At 35.8% G+C, this 18,796-nt stretch overlaps 1 protein-coding gene across 1 annotated transcript in view; it reads right to left on the bottom strand.

Annotated features, from left to right (window-relative positions):
- The window catches only part of COL25A1 (collagen, type XXV, alpha 1), a 214,896-nt gene that overhangs the window by 98,124 nt on the left and 97,976 nt on the right, over positions 1-18,796 (bottom strand). Inside the window, exons 8-9 of the mRNA XM_008576720.1 lie at positions 16,991-17,026; positions 756-782 (exon numbers count right to left, since the gene is read on the bottom strand). Coding sequence (XP_008574942.1) covers positions 756-782; positions 16,991-17,026 — 63 coding nt within the window. The remainder of the gene's footprint in view (positions 1-755; positions 783-16,990; positions 17,027-18,796) is intronic.

Below are 18,796 nucleotides of genomic sequence, written 5' to 3'. Positions count from 1 at the left end.
GGGAGGGAAGTTAGCAGGGAATGGGGACTTAGTGTATTTTGTTAGCAAAGGTCCAACAACCTACTCCTGATATATTTACTACTGTAGTATAGGTGTAATTTTAGAAATCCTAGATCCTCTCCATCAGAATGTGATGGTCAATTTTTTTTTTTAATGTGAAGAGAACTTATTTATTTTTATTTTATCATTGCACAATATAAACATTTTTTTGTGGCCCTTTACCAATTTCTCCCTAATGTAATGGTCAATTCTGATGACTGTGGATAACACTGAAACGACCATCAGGAAGTCACTTTTCAGGTTACATCCGCAAAGGAGGACACTAGTGGGTTGCTCAAATGTGATGAACCAACAACCAGCACATCTTTTGCTCTGGTCAGTTCTGTGGCCATTTGGCAATCATATATTTGAGCAAGGCCAGGCATTCAATTTGCAATGTCATATGATTCTTTATATTGTAAGTTTTGTAACAATATTTAACCAGTGTTCGAATTAAAATTTTCAATAACCTCTCTACATTCGGCAGACAGCTTAAAAACAGTCTGCTCTGGATTTATTGAATTTTCTGTAATAGAGTCGATTAGAAATCAAATATTAGCTCACATCATATGACTGCAGTTTTAGAAAGCAGAATGTACAAACCAGACTAACTGCTTCAGCAACGGCTTACAGTAGCTAATGCCATTCACCTCTCCTGCTCACCATTAGGCAATGGGAGTATGATTACTTTCACAGTATTGTTGCTTATACTCTACCTTTTGCCCTGGAGGCCCCAGAGGACCCTAAAAGAGAGGGGAAAAAATCAATTAACATAATACTGTAGCCATTTAAGCTTAGATGACCAAATAAAACTGTCCTATTCCATAAGGTTCTCTTTGCTATACTGAAATATGCTTATGTTTTGTACATCAGGAACAATGAAAAGTTTCAGTTGGAAGTACAAAACATGTCTTTTCTTCTCTTATTCTTTTTAGAAGAATATTAAGAATATGCCGTAGGATTCTGATTTTTCCTTAAAAAAACAAAAACAACAACAAAAAAAACTTTGCTGTTCCAGCACATGTGTTTCTTCAAGTACCTGCAAATCTATCACATCAATCTCATTTAGAAGGCTGGAGATATTGTTTCTAGAAGCAGTTAAAATGCAGTGCAGTTCCCCAGCAAATGGACACATTATATGACTCCTGCATCTGCAAAACTTCAGTAAGCAGATTCACAAAGGAAAGAATTGAATAGCATTACAAAGAGAAATGTTTTATTTTATTCCTTCTCTTAGGACATATGGTCAATTGACCCACATAAAACCTTGTTTACAAACGAGCAGAGGCCAAGGTCAACTGTGGCACCTAATGTGTACCACAAAAGGGAATAAGAGATGCTGTCAGCTGTTGCTTAGACTATGATACTGGGGGGGGTGGTTGGTAGGGAGAGGCAAAATATGGTATTTAGTGAGATAAATGAAAATATTTACACAGAAAATGGCAATGAGGCAGTTTTGAGATTTAGCAGTTTTTCACAACCACAAGGTCAGTGTTGGAACTCTGTTGGCTTTACTTAGAGCAAGGCAAGGCTTTGGGACAGTGGAAAAGAGCACAAAGAGGTACAGCTGTATTTCTCACTAATCATTGCCTATTTTGAAATAAAAATATTAAGCACCTTCTTCCAGTTTTTTCAAAAATATATTTAATTTCAGTATATTTTAGCAAAGTTATAGACACTCTATCATTTCATATCAAAAGCTCTTTATTCCATTACATTTAACAGCTAGTTTATTTTCAATGTGTGACATTTCAGTTGATCAGCATTTTGCATTCATATTCTATAATATCAAATAAAGCACAAGGGTGGTCATTAGAGAAAGAATTGGTCATACATTTTTTTTTCCTTTTAATTAAAAATACACAATGTTTAGGAACAGAGAACCTGTTCCCCAAAAGGTATTTTGTAATCCTCACAGGAACACTAACAATTTCCTCATATAATTGACTTTAGGTTATTGAAAGTGCACTGTGCGATACCACCTTTTTATATTCCTACTTGATTTACTCAACCAACCAACTTTTTAATGAGTTTGTTATCTAACATATCTGTGTGATCAGACATTCTCCCCACTCATCTCACTTCCTCTATTTAAAATTCTCCCTGTTATAGATTTTGCAGAGAAAATAGACCATCAGGTGTAAATTCCCTCAACATCATGTCTCTCATCAGCCCAAACCCATGTGGACCTTTTTCCAGTATCAGCGCAGAAAAGTTCTTCCTCCTATACAAAAGCAAATTCATCCGGTAGACTCTGGAATCCATCCTTGCCTCTGTCCTCAGGGATCTTTTTCAATCAATTACCCCTCCATCTGTATCAGAGACTCCCCTTCTCCACTAGTTCCTTCCCCTTAGCATATAAACATGTTTAATCATTTCCCCACTTCGGTAAGTTGTTTGGGAAGTAAATGTTAATGCTAAGGAAAGGCAGAGCTTGGAGGTTGTGGTGATAGGGGATCTGAGAACGAAGAAAAGACTTGGGTTTTATCATTGTCTAGGATTCCATTTTCTCAAGCGTCTCTCGAGTATTTTACTTAAAATGTTGATGTTAGAAAGGAAATCATATAACAAGGAGTGCATTAATTCAGTGTTTAGACTAAGAATGTATATGTTCTATTCACAAAGGTTTATTTCCCACTGTAAACCTAACTTTGCCACTTGAAAAAATATTGTTCACTAAAATTGTATATTTCATTATAGTGATGTATAACCCTGGAAGGAAATATTTTTAAATGAAAATAAGAGCACATTTTACATCAAATATTTTAACTGGAGAGTAAAATATCTAGTATTTTCTAAATTGGCCTCTGTTGCATGATCACTTCAAGTCAGTAACTTAGAAAGACTAAATACAATTCTGAAATTCATAAAACTATATTAGTTGTATGTTTTAACAAAATATTTAATGAAAGTAAAAGGATGGCTAGAAAGAAAATAATATTTTTCTTCACTGTTAGGAAACTACTGCTGTTTTTGACAAATTTCAAAAATAAAAACAGTTTTTAAGATTTAAGACTAATTTTGAGTTGTAAATACATATCTTATAGATTATTCATACCTATGCTGCCAAGGATATACTGTATTCTCAGCTATCAAAAATGTGCATATACTTCTTTGATCTCACTGGGAGGAAAAATGGTAGGGAGCCAAGGAGAGTGTCATCCATTACTGAGAGAGAGCTGGGAGTAAAGCAGAGTTAAATGCAAGGCACAGGCATACATCTGAATAAGTACAAACACACACACACATGCACACACATACAAATTCACATATACCAGTTATATCACTGAGCAAGATTTTACTTATACGTATGAGTATCCTTAGATTAATAACCCCATTGTATATCTGACATCATGGCAATCAATTTAAGCTTACAAATTAAGGTTTCAGGCTGGCCTGGTGGCACACTGGAGAGTGCACCGCTTGGGAGTGCAGCGGCGCTCCCGCCGAGGGTTCGGATCCCATGTGGAGACCGGTTCCCGCTCACTGGCTGAGCGCGGTGCGGGCGCAACACCGAGGGTTGCGATCCCATTGCCGGTCCCCGGTGCGGGCGCGACACTGAGGGTTGCGATCCCGATACCGGTCAGTAAAAAAGACAAAAAGGAAAAAAAAAAATTAAGGTTTCCCGGATCAAAAATTGACTTTAAAATTGAGCTATGTTGCCACCAGTCGGTTAAGATGTTTACACTTGACTAGTCTTGTGGTTTCTAGTACAAATATAAATTCATAAAGTAATGGACAAATACCATAGAATTATTCATTAATTTAGCCAACCTTTCTTAAACTTATTTATACCTTCAGCCTGCATAATGTCTTGGATTAAAAAAATGACAAAATAGTCATTCTAACTGAAGTGAGGAAGTATCTCATTGTTTTGATTTGCATATCCCTGATGATTTTTTCATATGCTGTTGGCCATTCGTAGGTCCTTATTTGAGAAATGTCTATTACAATCCTTTGCTCATTTTTCAACTGGGTTTTTTTTTTTTTTTTTTTGGCTACTGAGTTATTTAAGTTCCCATTTTCTTGATTTTAACCCCTTGTCAGATATATAGTATGCAAATATTTTGCAGTACAATTTATAATAGCCAAGATATAGAATCAACCTAAGTGCCCAAAAATGGATGAAAGGATTAAAAAAAAATTGGCATAGATACAAAATGGAATACTATTCATCCATTAAAAAGAATGAAATCTTGTCATTTGTGGCAATGTGAATGGACTTGGATGTCATTATGTTAAGTAATCCAGGCACAGAAAGACAAACATCACAGGATCTCACTCACATGTGGAATCTTTTAAAAAAAAAAAGTTAATATTAAAGAGACAGAAGTAGAAGAGTGATTACCAGAGACTGGGGAGAGGTGGGGAGAAGGGAAAACAGAGGCTGGCCAATAGGTACAAAATTACAATTAGGAGGAATAAATTCTGGTGTTCTGTTGCATAGTAGGGTGACTACGATTAAAAGTTAAGTTTTGTATATTACATAATAGCTAGTGGAAAGGCTTTTGAATGTTTTCACCACAAAGAAATGATAAATGCATTAGATGATGGTTACATTAACTACCCTAATCTGATCATTATACAACGTATATATGTATCAAAACGTCAGCTTGTACTCCATGGTACAATTACAATGTGTCAACTAAAATCAATTTTTTAAAATATCATAAATTCAGTATTTAGTACTCAAACTAATGATCATATTTTACCTAAAGTTAAAGTTAATTGTTCTAGTAGTTCAAGATTTCTAAAACAATTTATTATTATCCCCACGCTTTAATAAGTTTAGATCAAATAGTTCTTCAGAACAGAGTCACAATCTTTTTGGCCCATTTTTAATAATCAATGAAGTGTTTCTTTTTTAGACATTTTCTTAGCAGGCACATTTACATTTGCAAATACCTTTGTATACAACCATTTAAGATGGAAATAACTAGTCTCTTCAATTTTTCAAAATAATTTCTCTGTATGTGTCTCAAGATTAAAAACTGTGTAATATATAGAATCTCAACATATTAAGCTATATTTCTTTAAACTTAATTCCAGAAAGGTCAACTATAATTTGAACTTTAAAATACATTCATTTTAACACAGGTTCTGGATGACGCAAAATGTATAAACTTTTCATTGAAGAATTTTGCATAATTGACATAACTTTATTCAAAAGCCAAATGAGTCATTGAAAACTTTAAGTGTGGGGTAACGACATCACTAATCTGCAGATAAACCTTTATAGCAAAGTTTTCTCTATCTTTCAGAAAACACCGTGCGGAGCAATGTAAAACAAAGTTAGATAAAAACTTGTAAACAAGTAAGCAATTATATAGTGCATTTGATTTTCTTTCCTGTTTTCCCACCCCTGCTAGATTCCATTTCTAAAGATTATATACAGTATTCAGCATACGGTGAGCAAGTAAGTTAAAGAAATATGATGGTTCTCATGTTGGTGACTGTCCTTACCAAAAGCATGTTAGTCAGGCCTGAGAGTGACCCTTAACTCCTCCTGCTTTGAGTCCATCAGATACTTAAGAATTTCTGTCTGGTCTGGCCCACTTCTTTAACCGCACTGCTGTGCTCTTGTTCAAGCCCTCTTCCCTCTCACCTAGCTAATGGGATATCCACCTAATGACCACTCAGCTTTTAATTTCCTCTAAGCCTTTCTGTACTTCTTAAAGCTTCCTAAAAGGCTAATGGAGTGCGCTTCCTAAACAGCTGATGGGTTCATTCCTTTCCTCTCGTTAAGTATCCTGCAATGGCTTTTCATAGCTTTTAAGAAGAGTCCAACCCTTGGGAATGGTTGTAGTCTACCACATAAGCCTCCCTCTACAACTTCACACCTCTGCCTGCCTGTTACTATAAGGGGCCTTCTTCTTGCTCTCTGGTTCTCTCTCCTGCTTCCGTCACATAATTCAGAGCTCAGTTCCCCTGATCACAGAGTTAGGTCCCTTTCTTTTGTTCTCCAAAGCATCCTTATGATAACACTTTTTCATAGAATTTATCAACAGTATTATAATTCTATGGTTGTATCTTCAGCTTATTACTATAGCTGGTACATAGTAATTGCTCAGTAAACCCTTTGAGTTCATTAATTTATTCATTCACTTAATAGTTTTTGAGTGCCCTTTGAATGCCAGGCAATGTTCATGGCTCTGGGGAGACAGCAGTCAACAAAATAAAACAAAACTGGATGGCTTCTGGACTTTATATTCTAGTGAATGAAGAAAGACAGTAAACAAATAAACAAAACATGAAGTTGTTTCAGGTGGAAGTGTTGAAGCAAATGCGGGATAGGGGTTGGGAGAAGTAGATGAGGAAATATTTTAAATTGGGGGTTGGTGAAGGCCACAGTAATAAAGTGACACTTGAACAGAGCTCTGAAACAGGTCAGGCAGAGAGCCATGCATAAAGGGGGGGGAAGAATGTTCCAGGCAAGGGAACAGCACGGTGCAAAGGACAAGAGTTCGGCACATGCTAAGTGTGTTCAAAGAACCAAGGATGAGATGGGGATATAGATAGAGAAGGGAGATTGTATTTGTATGGCCTTGTAGGTGCTTGTGAGCTCCATGGTGTTTACTTTGAGTATGATAAAAATTATAGGAGTGAATAAATGAAAACATAAAGTCAATCGAATTTTTTTTCTTATATCTGAGACAAAATAGGAATGGCAAAGTTTTCACCCTTTTGTTCACCTGAGTCATTCTAATGCTACCGGCCTATTCTAATAGTCTCCAGATTACCTCTAAGAGCAAGAGTGAGCGGAGGAATTCAGTTCATGGATTCTATATTAAAACAGCAAAGCAAACATCGTCTTAGTCACATAGTATCATTAACACTGAGAGTGCTGTATATGTGTGCATAGGCTTAAGGTCTCTAATGCCCTTCAGAAAGTCACTGTGCAAACAGTAGACAGAATTATCAACCCAAGTTAATCTTCAAAGCAGGCAACTAAGAAATGGGTGATTCTATAACCATTTTGCATTAGCTGTACTTTCTAGTTTGTATTTTTAAAAAGCACCTCTTCTTTGACAGATCATGGAATGGAAAAATATTAATAAATTTTTCTGACACCACTGATGTTAACACAAATTTGATTGAGGTATTAATTACTTAAACAGGATGCAGAGTTTCTAAATGATGTGCTTTAGGATGCCTGTTGGGATATGTTTTAAGGCAAGTTCTGGTTGCCTGCTATTAGGAAATGATGCAGGGGGCAGACACAGTTCCTGTTCTGTCCCCGATGGCTAACAGTAAAATTTGAAGCTCTGAAGGCTGCTGGTCATTTCTGGATGCAAGAATATACAACCAGCTTCTGTAATAAAAAACACAGGGAGCAAAAAAGAGGTGGCCCATCTGTGAAGAGGAGGATAAAAGCCCCAACTATTAAGCCATCTGAAATTATTTCCTTTTTGAGTTAAGAATTTTTCCACGATTTAATAAAAGTTAGGCAAAATGAAGAAATACTTTTAAAATCTGGTTCCATAGGGAAGAATGATAACATGTATAATCTAACTTATGGAGTCATAAAACATTAGTACCAGACTTTCTCGAGGGCTTGGTGCAACAGACTTTAATTATAACTTTTTGAAAGACATTAATCTAGTCAAATGCATCATAAGATCACAAAATATATAAACTTGGTTTATAAAAAGAGGAAATTTGAAACAAATGATGAAAATTTGTTACTTAAGAAGGAATCATTTAAGAGGCACTGATATAAAATTCAGTATTCTGCTTGGATGTTTGGTATGGGAAGGTTAAGAAACCTCTAGCCACTATTGTAGGTATGTCTGGAGTGTAATTCGAACGATGTTTTACAAGATTCAGATTTCATTGCTTAAGTGTGTGGAAATGCCAAACTAGAAACTATTGGGAAATGTTTAGAATATAAGAGAGTGTGCTGAAATGTGTTCAATGTAAAAGTCAGTGATTTAGTTGAACTAGGTGGGAAGGAACACAGCAAAAACAAGAGAAGAGCAAGATAGCACTGGGCTGGGAGAGCCTTATCTCTTGTTTCAAATCTTTCATGGGTCCTGTCTTCAGTCACACTTAATCATTTCTATTTTCCCAAGTGGTCCACATCCTTCTCCTATCAGTCTTCATGTTGAGTTCTTAATCATTTTTGGAGACTCAGCAGTCAAAGCTCACTTCCTTTGTGAGCCTTCTCCAATGCACCCAGACGGGGCTTGCTTTTATCTTCTGTTGCTTTTCTAGCACATTTCGACTGACTATGTTTTAACATATTTACATATTTTTAAAATCCACTTGACTAGGCAGCACCTTCCTCAGGCCTTCCTTCCATCTTCAACACCTAGGCTCATGCCTAACAAAGAAATAATTACTGACTAAATTGAAACAATAACTGAAAAAATATAAAAATTATTAAATTTTGTTTACTAGATTTCTACCAAACTATCACACCTCTATCACTAGAAAGAGTTCCCAGTTTTCAGGCAGTTGTTTCTGTTTAAGTATCTGGGGTTTTTGTTTCAATAATACCACTCTATAATATCTATTATTTGAAAAAGTTTCTCTAAAACCTGGAGCCTGGCGATAAGAAAGCATGTCATATTTATGAACATTTGAAGGAAAAAAGTTCTAAATGAAGTAATTATTTTTTAAAAAGAGTAAATTCTTTCTGACTCCCCTCTCTCATGTACTGACTTTTTGAAGAAAATATTAAACAAGGATGATTCATTTATTGGTGTTTCTCAAAATCATGAGGATATGACCTCTTTAAGGGAGGTCTCTTAAAGCTCAGGAAATTAAAGAAGTAATACGCTCTTCTCACCACTCGACAAAACCAGAACCCAAGACTAAATATTGAGCGTTTAAATATCACTAGCAGATTAAAGACAGATCTAGGTATTTGAGAGTCTATGTTCTGATCAGGTTCCAAGACAGAGACTCTGTGTCACCTCTCACCAGATATCCATGGCTGAAATTAGCTCACTCCATCTCTTCTAAATATTTAATAAATGGTTTCTTATTGCTGAACTCAAAATGGAAATGACCCAAAAAGAAAGAAAAATTAAGTCTCTTTCACTCTCTGTGATTAAACATACTTCCCTCATGTACCATAAAGGAAACAAATTTATGGTTCACAAAGGCCTATCACCCTACACTGTGCTCAGTAGAAAATATTTCTATTGAGTAAAGTGCAAGTGCTTTTCCTATTTTAAATCAACAATGATGAGAAACACTGGCTGCTAGAATTTAAGTACCCTGTGATCCACAGAAGAAGGTCTTAAATTTAAGACTATAATATATACTCATATACTATTCAGATCTGTTTTCTATCTAGGTAGATCAATGCTGTTTAACAGAACTTTCTGCAAAGATGGGAATGTTCTTTATTGCTCAACCTAATAGGATAGTCACTAACTACATACAGCAATTGAGCACTTGAAACATGGCTAGAGCAATTTTTAGGAAATGAATTTTAAATTTTATTTAGTTTTAATTAAAATTTAAATAGCCAAATGTAGCTAGTGGTTACTGTATTAGGCAGTGCAGATCTAGACTGTAAGACACTTAAGACTGCAATCAGGTGAATTAGATTCTAGCCTAGTTCTGCCACTAACTACTTTGTGACCTTGGCCAATTTACTTATTTCTCTAATACTATTTATCTGTGGAGTGATAAACTAGTTGATTTCTAAGATTACTTCTAAATCTTTTATATCCTATATTAAAAAATAGCTACACAGTGTGACTAGAAACTGATGCAATTACTTTTCCACTGCCCTCATGAAAATCATTCTTTTAGTTACACCATGTATATTCATGAGCACATATTATGGTCCAAATAATCTATAATACATGAATGAATATAAAAAGATGCAGAAGAAAAGCAGTTTTGTAGTAATTCTGTTGGACTGATCCTGTGTAATCCTATCCCTGAGTGCAATGATATCTTTTGGGAAAAAAATAAAAAACTGATTTCTTTGTATTAGTACCTGATGTATTGATTAATTCACATCATTCAGTCATTCAGTTTGTTGAAGTACCAACAACTATTATATGATGCGATAAAAGCTGTAAAAATGACAGCTTCTAACTTAGCCTGGGGAAGTGTGAAAGTGTTATGTGTGTGTGAAGTTTTCTCAAAAGAGGTGACCAAAACAGATGTCTGCTTTTTTTTTTTTTTTTTTTTCCTTTTTGTCTTTTTTCGTGACCGGCAACAGATCGCAACCCTCAGTGTCGCGCCCATACCGGACCGGGACCGGCAACGGGATCGCAACCCTCGGTGCTGCGTTCGCACCTCGCTCAGCCAGTGAGCGGCCAGTCTGCATGTGGGATCCGAACCCTCAGCGGGAGCGCCGCCGCGCTCCCAAGTGGTGCACTGTAGCAGTGCGCCACCGGGCCGGCCCCAGATGTCTGTTTTTTAAGGCTTCACTAAGACACATGGACTCTGTTCTTCCCATAGACCTGGGGAAAAAAAGGCTCTTACCTTGGAACCTACGCTTTAAGAGCTCTTCTCTGGTTGTACTTCTCATGGGGCTAGGAATTCATGAGTCTAGGGTGACATGCCCACCTGTAATGCATCCCCCACAGCTCCAATCTCAAACAATACTTTGGGTGCTAAGGACCCTGGAATTTTCTTCCACAATGAGGTCACTTGCAAGATTGTGGGTTGCCTTCCCCAGGTCTGTTCTTCTTAAGGTGAACCATACCACTGGTATGCAGGACCACAAATTGGAAGAGGGGCAAAGATGTGAGTATTTTGAGGAGTGTATATGGAATCTGGTCCTTGCAAGCATCCAAGAACCTGAGTTTTATAAAGCCAGAGCCTGAGTCATAAAGCTGAGGGATGGAGGAAGGTATGGGAGAGAAAGGAAGCAGGCCAGAGACTGGGGCTGGGGCTGGGGCTGGGGCTAGAGCTGGGGCTGCAGCTGGTTACAGCTGTCCTCATGCCAGCACACCCTGGTTTCAAACTCCAAGGAGTGTGAGAATTCTGGATTTGAACTTTCCAAGTCATTATGAGAATATATCTGTGAAGGTTAGAGAATAGAACATATTTTACTTAATAGTATATCAGCTTGGTTTACAACTTTTCAATATTAAGATACTTTGTATAAGGACTTCCATTTGTACTCTTGCCCTGAATCTGCAAATGTAAAACACAGACTTTAAATGAACCCAACTTTATTTTGAAAAGTTTTTTCTTCATCTAATAATGAAACAGGGGAATTTTGTGAGAGATTAATTATAATTTCATTAATATCATCATACAAGAGTCACATATTTTGCTTCAGTACAGCTACAATAGGTTGGATTCTAAAGTTAAAAGAAATAACTAGAAGAGTTGATTATAGTTTTGAAAAGGAGACAATTTTTAAGACTTTTGTTCATTAAAACTTTATGTGACTGTCCATTGCATTATTTATAGAATATATATATACATATATCTATCATAATATATCTATGCATTTATAATGAAAACATAGTAGGAAGACAGGACTTTAGAGCTAGAAGGGCACTCATATCATTTAGACTCACCATTTCCTATAGATGAAAAATCTAAGGCCTAGATATCTTAATCTGTCCAACATAATATAGCTTATTGGATCTTAAACTGGAACCAGTGTAAAGATAGTTAGCAATAGAGTTGATTCTCAGCCTAGAGGTCATTAAGAAAAACAAAATGAAATAATAGAGAAGAATACAGATGGTCATCTACTCAATCTTTTGGACTATCTTTTTGTACTTTTACTTGATCATGCCTCTAAACCACTGTTGAAATGCTCCCCCAAAAGCTGATGTTTTGTTTCTAGGAGACAGAACTAGCTTCAAAGGAAAGTCAAGCATTCCTATCTATTACCACACTAACACAACCTTTAGACTCTTCTAGAGAAGTCCATGCACATGGGAATCAACACAGAGTGAGCTCCCTTGGGCTGGGCATCTGGAAGGGGCAGCAGGATAGCACCAGAAAAAGAAGTCATTACTTGTCTACTTTCTCTGTCCATTTAGAAAACAAAGCATTACAGGCTCTGGACAAAAGCACCAGGGAGGTGGGCAGAGCTCTATAGGTGTCGCATTTATATGTATTTCATGGCAATGAGATTAAGAAGGATAATAAAGCATCAGAATGGTTGCTGAGACATCTCAGCAGGCAGAGTGCACCGCTGAAGTATACGCAATTTTACCAAGCAGGATTTCATTGATAAAATCAAGTCTAATAACTAACTGCACTAAGATGATTTTGGTTATTTTTGTTATTTGTGTTTTGAAGGTTTGGGGTTTTGCTTTCTTTGTTAGATCAAAGTCAGGAAGAAAAGTCTGCTGTCTGCTGATCAAGATAGCAGGCAGATCAAAGTACAATTAAGAAAATGAGTTTTATCAAATCTCTAGGATAACAGTGCATTATAACTGAATACATTTAAAGTAAATTTTCACACGTTGGTTATTTCAATTTTACTTCAAATAAAGCAGAAGCAATTATTTATGCTAATGTTACTAAGTAACATAAAAAGCATCATATTCACTTGACCAAAATATATTAAATGTGTTTGCAGTCAAAATGAAAATAAACTAAATATATTTATAAACTCTTCAGACACAAGTCCAAATTTCACTTTAAAGAATAAGAGCAAAATTTTTCTGAGTTTGGAACTTTCAGATACCACTGGGGCCCAATAAGTAACATTTTAGGTGTTCTTATAATTCAAAGAGATCAGTGGATATGTTATGGAATTTACATATGTTTTGGGAAAGGGAAAGGAAAGAATAAAGCATTTCAGAATAGGAAAAATGAATGGTCTATAAAACCTTGGATACAGACACTTTGGACCAAAAAAAATCTCTCTCTCTCTCTCTCTCTCTCTCTCTCTCTCCAGGAAACTGGGACTAGTTTGTATTTTTTTAAAATACCATCCATCTCTTATGCTTCTGAGAACTTTTACTGCATTGGTCAAAGATAGAAATAGAGTATCAAAAGAAAAAACACCTTCAAAAATACTATTTTAACAACTATTTAAATTTCTCAGAACTAAAAGATAAAGATCACTGTGGTAGGGTTCAGAACTTGAGCACTTCCAACTGTGGTCAGTCCTTGGTTTTATTCTTGGGCCTAGTTTTACCAGATAGAGCAGTTCTCTCCTTATTTAGATGGAGTCAGATTTATTTAAGCTCAAGATTCTGTCTTTTAAAATCTCATCCTGAACTTGGAAAACCCAAAGGGTCGTGTTTACAGAATAGATGCACAGCAGGATTAAATCAACTGCTCGAGCTGCAGGTTTTCTTTTTTATTCTATCATAGATGCTGTTAACTTTGGATGATAATTTTTGCAATATAAATGATACATCTTGGATTATAAAAACCAATGACCTACCTGACACACTCAGAAAGTTTTGTAAGAGCTAATTTTAGATTGTTTCTAGCTTCTTCATTTCATCATCAGACACATTTTTAAATTTACAAAAATTTTGCAGTGCCTCTGAAGGCCCTCATGTAAGCAAGTGCTCTTCCACAACACAAACCAACAAATGTAATGGGTTTTACATAATGTGGAGAAGATGAGAACAGCGGTATTTATTCTCTTGTCTTTGTTTTAATCAGTGGGTGAGATGGGGCATATACTGAATAATAGGTAATGTAAGATGATGTGATATACAGGAAAAGAAGGCCAAAACAACAACAGATAGGAGAAAAGCAATAAATCACACTCTCAATTGCAATGTTTGAGATACTGTAATTTAACTGATAGCTATTGTTCAACTATTCTTAGCCCTTACCTTACACAGAGCAGTCTTTCTGTATGTCACTCTGTATGTATGTTGGGTGATATGTCACTCGACACTTATTTTAACAGTAATACTTCTCGTTTATGGAACTCTTTGTGATTCATATTATTTCACTTGCTTCTCACCATAACCCAGGGATATAGGTAGAATAGGAATTATTATCTACATTTTGTAGGTCAGTAAAAAGGATCACAGACAATACGCATATAAATAAATAGTTCCGAGACCAGAACTACTGGTACAATGTACTTTTTGCCCTACCAGACTTTGAGTTAAAACACACATATCCCCACATAACGTTCAAAAGAAAATTTCTAAGGAAATTTTTCTTCTCATGAAAATTGCTGTTATGTTTCCAGTGTGGTCTTCTCTCTTTGAGACGGTTTAAATATACAGGTGCTATTTAAGTTAACAAACAGAAACAGTGAGTTTTTAGAAAATAATAAATTTTTAGGTCATCAAAGAAATATTTCATGTTAAGGAAATATAAAACATAGGTATTTGATTTGCTTGGAAGAGGAATTAGGGTATTATACTGCTTTACAAAAAGATTCTAAGTAGGATTGCTTTAAATGGCAAAATTGCCCACCACATTTAAAATATTGTTGATTTATGAAAATCTGATTCATACAAAACTTTACAGGAATACATCTGTTATATGAATCTATGCTCACCTGTAATTTACTATAGAGGGAACAATTGAATGATAATAATAATAACATACTCATATAGTTCTTCATTATATATTTTAAAGTGCTTTCCCCTAATTTATTGCATTTGTCTCCAGCAGCCTTATAAGGCAGGCAGAAAGGGTATTATTCTTTCTTTACAGATGAGAATTGAGAGGTTAAGTGATTTGCTCAAGGTCAGACAGACATTCATTCATTCATTTACTGCTATCTGAGTGATGTAGTTTTAACAGGGTAGTCAAGGAAGTAACATTCTTCCTATTTTTTTTTAAACCAGCTGTGAAGGCTATTAAAACAGAGGTGGATGATCTCACAAATATAATGTTGAATAAAGGAAGCCAGACACAACAGTGTACATACTGTGTGATTCAATTAATATAAAATTCAAGTGCAGACAAAACTAATCTATGGTGACAGAAGTCAGAATAGTGGTTGACTTTAGCATGGTGACTGAGAGTTAAGGGGGGCTTATGAAAACATTCTAGCTCTTGATCTGGTTTGTACATAACTATGTTTACTTTGTGAAAAGTCACTGTGATGTCCACTATGTCTACTTTTTTACCTATATTATAGATTTTTTCTTTTTAAATCTTACAATATTCAAAAACAGTAATTTTCGAAGTAGTTTTTAAACACACTTTAGAAGATCATTAAATACACATAGTCTTGGAACATTTATAATTTCAATCAAGTTTTTTAGCTGCATTTAAAAAATGAGAACATGAACTAAATCTGAAGAGTTTAAAGAGAGAAGAAAAGGTTTATAGAAAAAAATACCCAGTATTCATCTGAGAAAATTTCCATATGAAACGGAAAATTGGAGCACACTAATAACACAATTTACTAGGTCAAACATTTAAATTTAATGACGTCAAACTAGGAATTGTAGAGAAATGGGATTATGTTGTTATTTACATAGTATATCCTAGAGAGTATATACAAATTCAAAGAAGATAATATAATTTTAAAATATCCACTTTATTTTAGAACATTGCATATTAGGATACTGCATTGTGCGTCAGGGTAGAGAGCCAATGCTGATGACAAAAATCTGAGGGGACAAACAAGGGCTCTTGAGAACCCCATGTAGCTTTTGATGAAAGAATGTACGAAAGGATGCATTTGGACCATTTTCTAGTACAGAAATTACAGGTGCATTCAATTGTTTAAGGCAATTTCTAAACATATATTTTATTTTTCCAAGAATCCTTTGTACTCTGTGATTTTATAACACTGAGAACTACTGCTACACATCTATGCAACATTATCACCAATGACACAGTTGTTTTGTTTAATTTTTACATATGGTCTTTTTTTTCTTTTTCTTTCATTTTATTTTATTTTTAAGAATCTATTATAGTACCAAAAAATTATCTGTGTAAATATCTATCTTGATATTATAGATCAGGAACAGAGGATTTTCCGGGCTGTGGGTCAGATTCAGTCCCAGGGTGCTTTCATTTCACCAGAGATGTTGCCAAGGCAGCTCCCCCTACAGCTAAGTTGGTGAGCTTCTCCCCAGAGGATCCCCTGAAGAAATCCCATGCAGGGAGAAGACTTTGACTTTTAACTCATTCAAACATTTTTTAAAATTCTTGACCAACTGTTGTGCTACTGTGTGTTAGTTTCACCAGGACTTAGTAAATATTTTTTTTAAAAATAACATATATACTCTGAACACCTGTATTCTACCCATCATGTAGAATGTCCACTATCGAGCTTACTGGGATCACCTGCCAGCCCTGCACAGTCTCTGAGCCACTCATTCTGCATGCAGGATGAGTATGAGCTGTCCTCTGGAATCTGGGTTACTAGAGAATTACTCTATTACTGTTTCCCAGTAGTGTTCATATCATAACGTAGGTTAGAAGGGCAGCTTGAGAGACAGAGAGGAAGAGACGGGAAGAGGCAGGTTGAAGGAATTCCACTCTTCAGGGCTTAGCAAGCTGACCAAACTTCTCTTCTACTGACAAAGGATAAACAAGTCATGAGGTACTGGGACCTGGATGTCCATGGGCAAGTTCATGTGGAATCATTTCATGACCTTTCTTTTTAATGACAGAGATCCAAAAGGCACAACTGTTTCTCTCTAGGTGGAGCCCTTCAACACAAGAAAAATGCCTGTGCAAGGTTTGCTATGCTAAATCACAGTTGGTCACACCTGATCCTTTTGAAAATGCATTTCTATTTAAGCCAATAGGCGTATCCCTGATTTTACTCTCCCTTATAGCAGAGCTGCTTCAGCCAAATTCCCTGCTTTCGCCTTCCTCTGCATCTCCGCACACTGGGAATCTCCCTCTTTTTCTCCTGCTTTGGTTCTGTAGATGTGTAGTCTTGTGACCCCTCAGCATGTTGTGAATAGGCCATATTACTTTTCAAAATTTTACTAATTTTCACTTTTTTGTTATAGGCCACATGACACATATATTTGTCAAACATAATCTTGACCACAGTTTTTAATAACCTGGACTCCCGTTATCTTTTGTATAGGAAAAGGTAAATTGAGATACTTGCCATTAAGCCTTGTTCTCCGGGTTTTCCTGGTTCACCCTTAAAAAAGAATGGTGATAATTTTAGTAATGCTGTGAACATTAAAAAACAATTTCAATCATTTCTTTTTTCTAATACCCACTGGGGCATATGAATGTCAAGTATATTTTTCAGGTTAGAGGAATATAAATATAGCACAATTTAAAGAAAGCCGATATTCTTTCTTCAAATGCATTTTATACACGTTAGGATTTAATAAAAGTAGTCTAGATTAGTGTGTTCTCTTTGTTGGTTTTTTTGTTTGTTTGTTATTTTTGGTGGCTGGCCAGCACAGGGATCTGGACCCTTGACCTTGGAGCTATAGCACCGCACTCTAACCAACAGAGCTAACCAGCCAGCTCTTTTCATGTTCTCTTTATGATGACATAAAGATGATAACATGATGTCTTCTTTATGAGAACACATAACTTTCATATGTAGTACAGACAGAGAATTGATTTCAGTGCAGGAATTAAATAATAAAATGAGCAGAGATTGATTTTGAATTTTGGTCCTCCTGGATTAATGATGGCTGAAGTTATATGCTTTATTAAAATTCATAGAGAAAATTCTGCTATATATTCTGCTATATCATACCACTATCATCACTTTCTAATACTCAGACTCATATGGAATTGGTTATCTTGTTTTACTGTCATATTATCATAATGACTGTCATTGGCTACAGATTTGGGGGGGGGGAGAAGCGTGCTTGTAATGCCAATATACATAGATGTTGCTGGCCTTTCAAAATAAGTACTTCCCAGTTTTTTTTATAAAATATTTTTCTAGCAGTTATCATAATGTCTACATAAATGAACTCTGAGACCATAAATCCAGTTCGACTTAGAGTTTTGGAATTTAAAAAATCAGTTAATTTTTCCTTTGTGTAAAAAGCTCTATTTCTTACTTAAATGAACAAACTACATTGATTTAAATGGTGACAGGGCCGGCCCATGGCTCACTTGGGAGAGTGCGGTGCTGATAACACCAAGGCCACGGGTTCGGATCCTATATAGGGATGGCCGGTTAGCTCACTGGCTGAGCGTGGTGCTGACAACACCAAGTCAAGGGTTAAGATCCCCTTACCAGTCATCTTTTCAAAAAAATTAAAAATAAAGGGTGACATAATTTTAGATTGTTTAGTTTATCATACCTTACTTTTATCTTTGTTTCTTAAAAGTAATTTCTACCTTGAATTTGATTTCTATTATAGCATACAATGCTCAATGATCCAGTTAATTTGGTGCTATCAAAATGGTTTTAACTACCTTATTTGAAGAGACACTCATTGTGCCTCTGTTGCCAACCAGAAATTAATGGAAGAGCTTTAAATACCCCTAAAGTTGTAGATCTATCTTTTGGGGTATCATCCCAAGACAAGGTGAAACATCAGAAGACAGTTTTAGAATTAAATTGCTGCATTTGAAGGTTCAGTGAAAGCAGTCCTAATAACCAGCAAATCATATGTTGAAAGTCAATTCCTCATTTCATATCAGCAAATTCACGGCAGCTTTCAAAAAGGGAAATGAGGCTTTTTAGGTTGTTTCAGAAAAGTTTTAAAGTATCTATACTCCTTGAAATTCTGCCATTTGCAGCTACACGAATGAGCTTGGAGAAAATTATATTCAATGAAACAAGACAGGCACAGAAAGAGAAATACCACATGTTCTCACTCATATCTGGTGGAAGGAAGGAAAGGAAGGAAAGGAAGGAAGGAAAGGAAGGGAGGGAGGGAGGGAGGAAGGGAGGAAGGAAGGGAGGGAGGGAGGGAGGGAGGGAGAAAGAAAG

The sequence above is a fragment of the Galeopterus variegatus genome, unplaced genomic scaffold (assembly GCF_000696425.1).
Source record: "Galeopterus variegatus unplaced genomic scaffold, G_variegatus-3.0.2 Scaffold63, whole genome shotgun sequence".
Lineage (NCBI taxonomy): Eukaryota > Metazoa > Chordata > Mammalia > Dermoptera > Cynocephalidae > Galeopterus > Galeopterus variegatus.
Note: the sequence above shows the minus strand (reverse complement) of the source record. Positions and strands in the feature narration are given on the sequence as shown.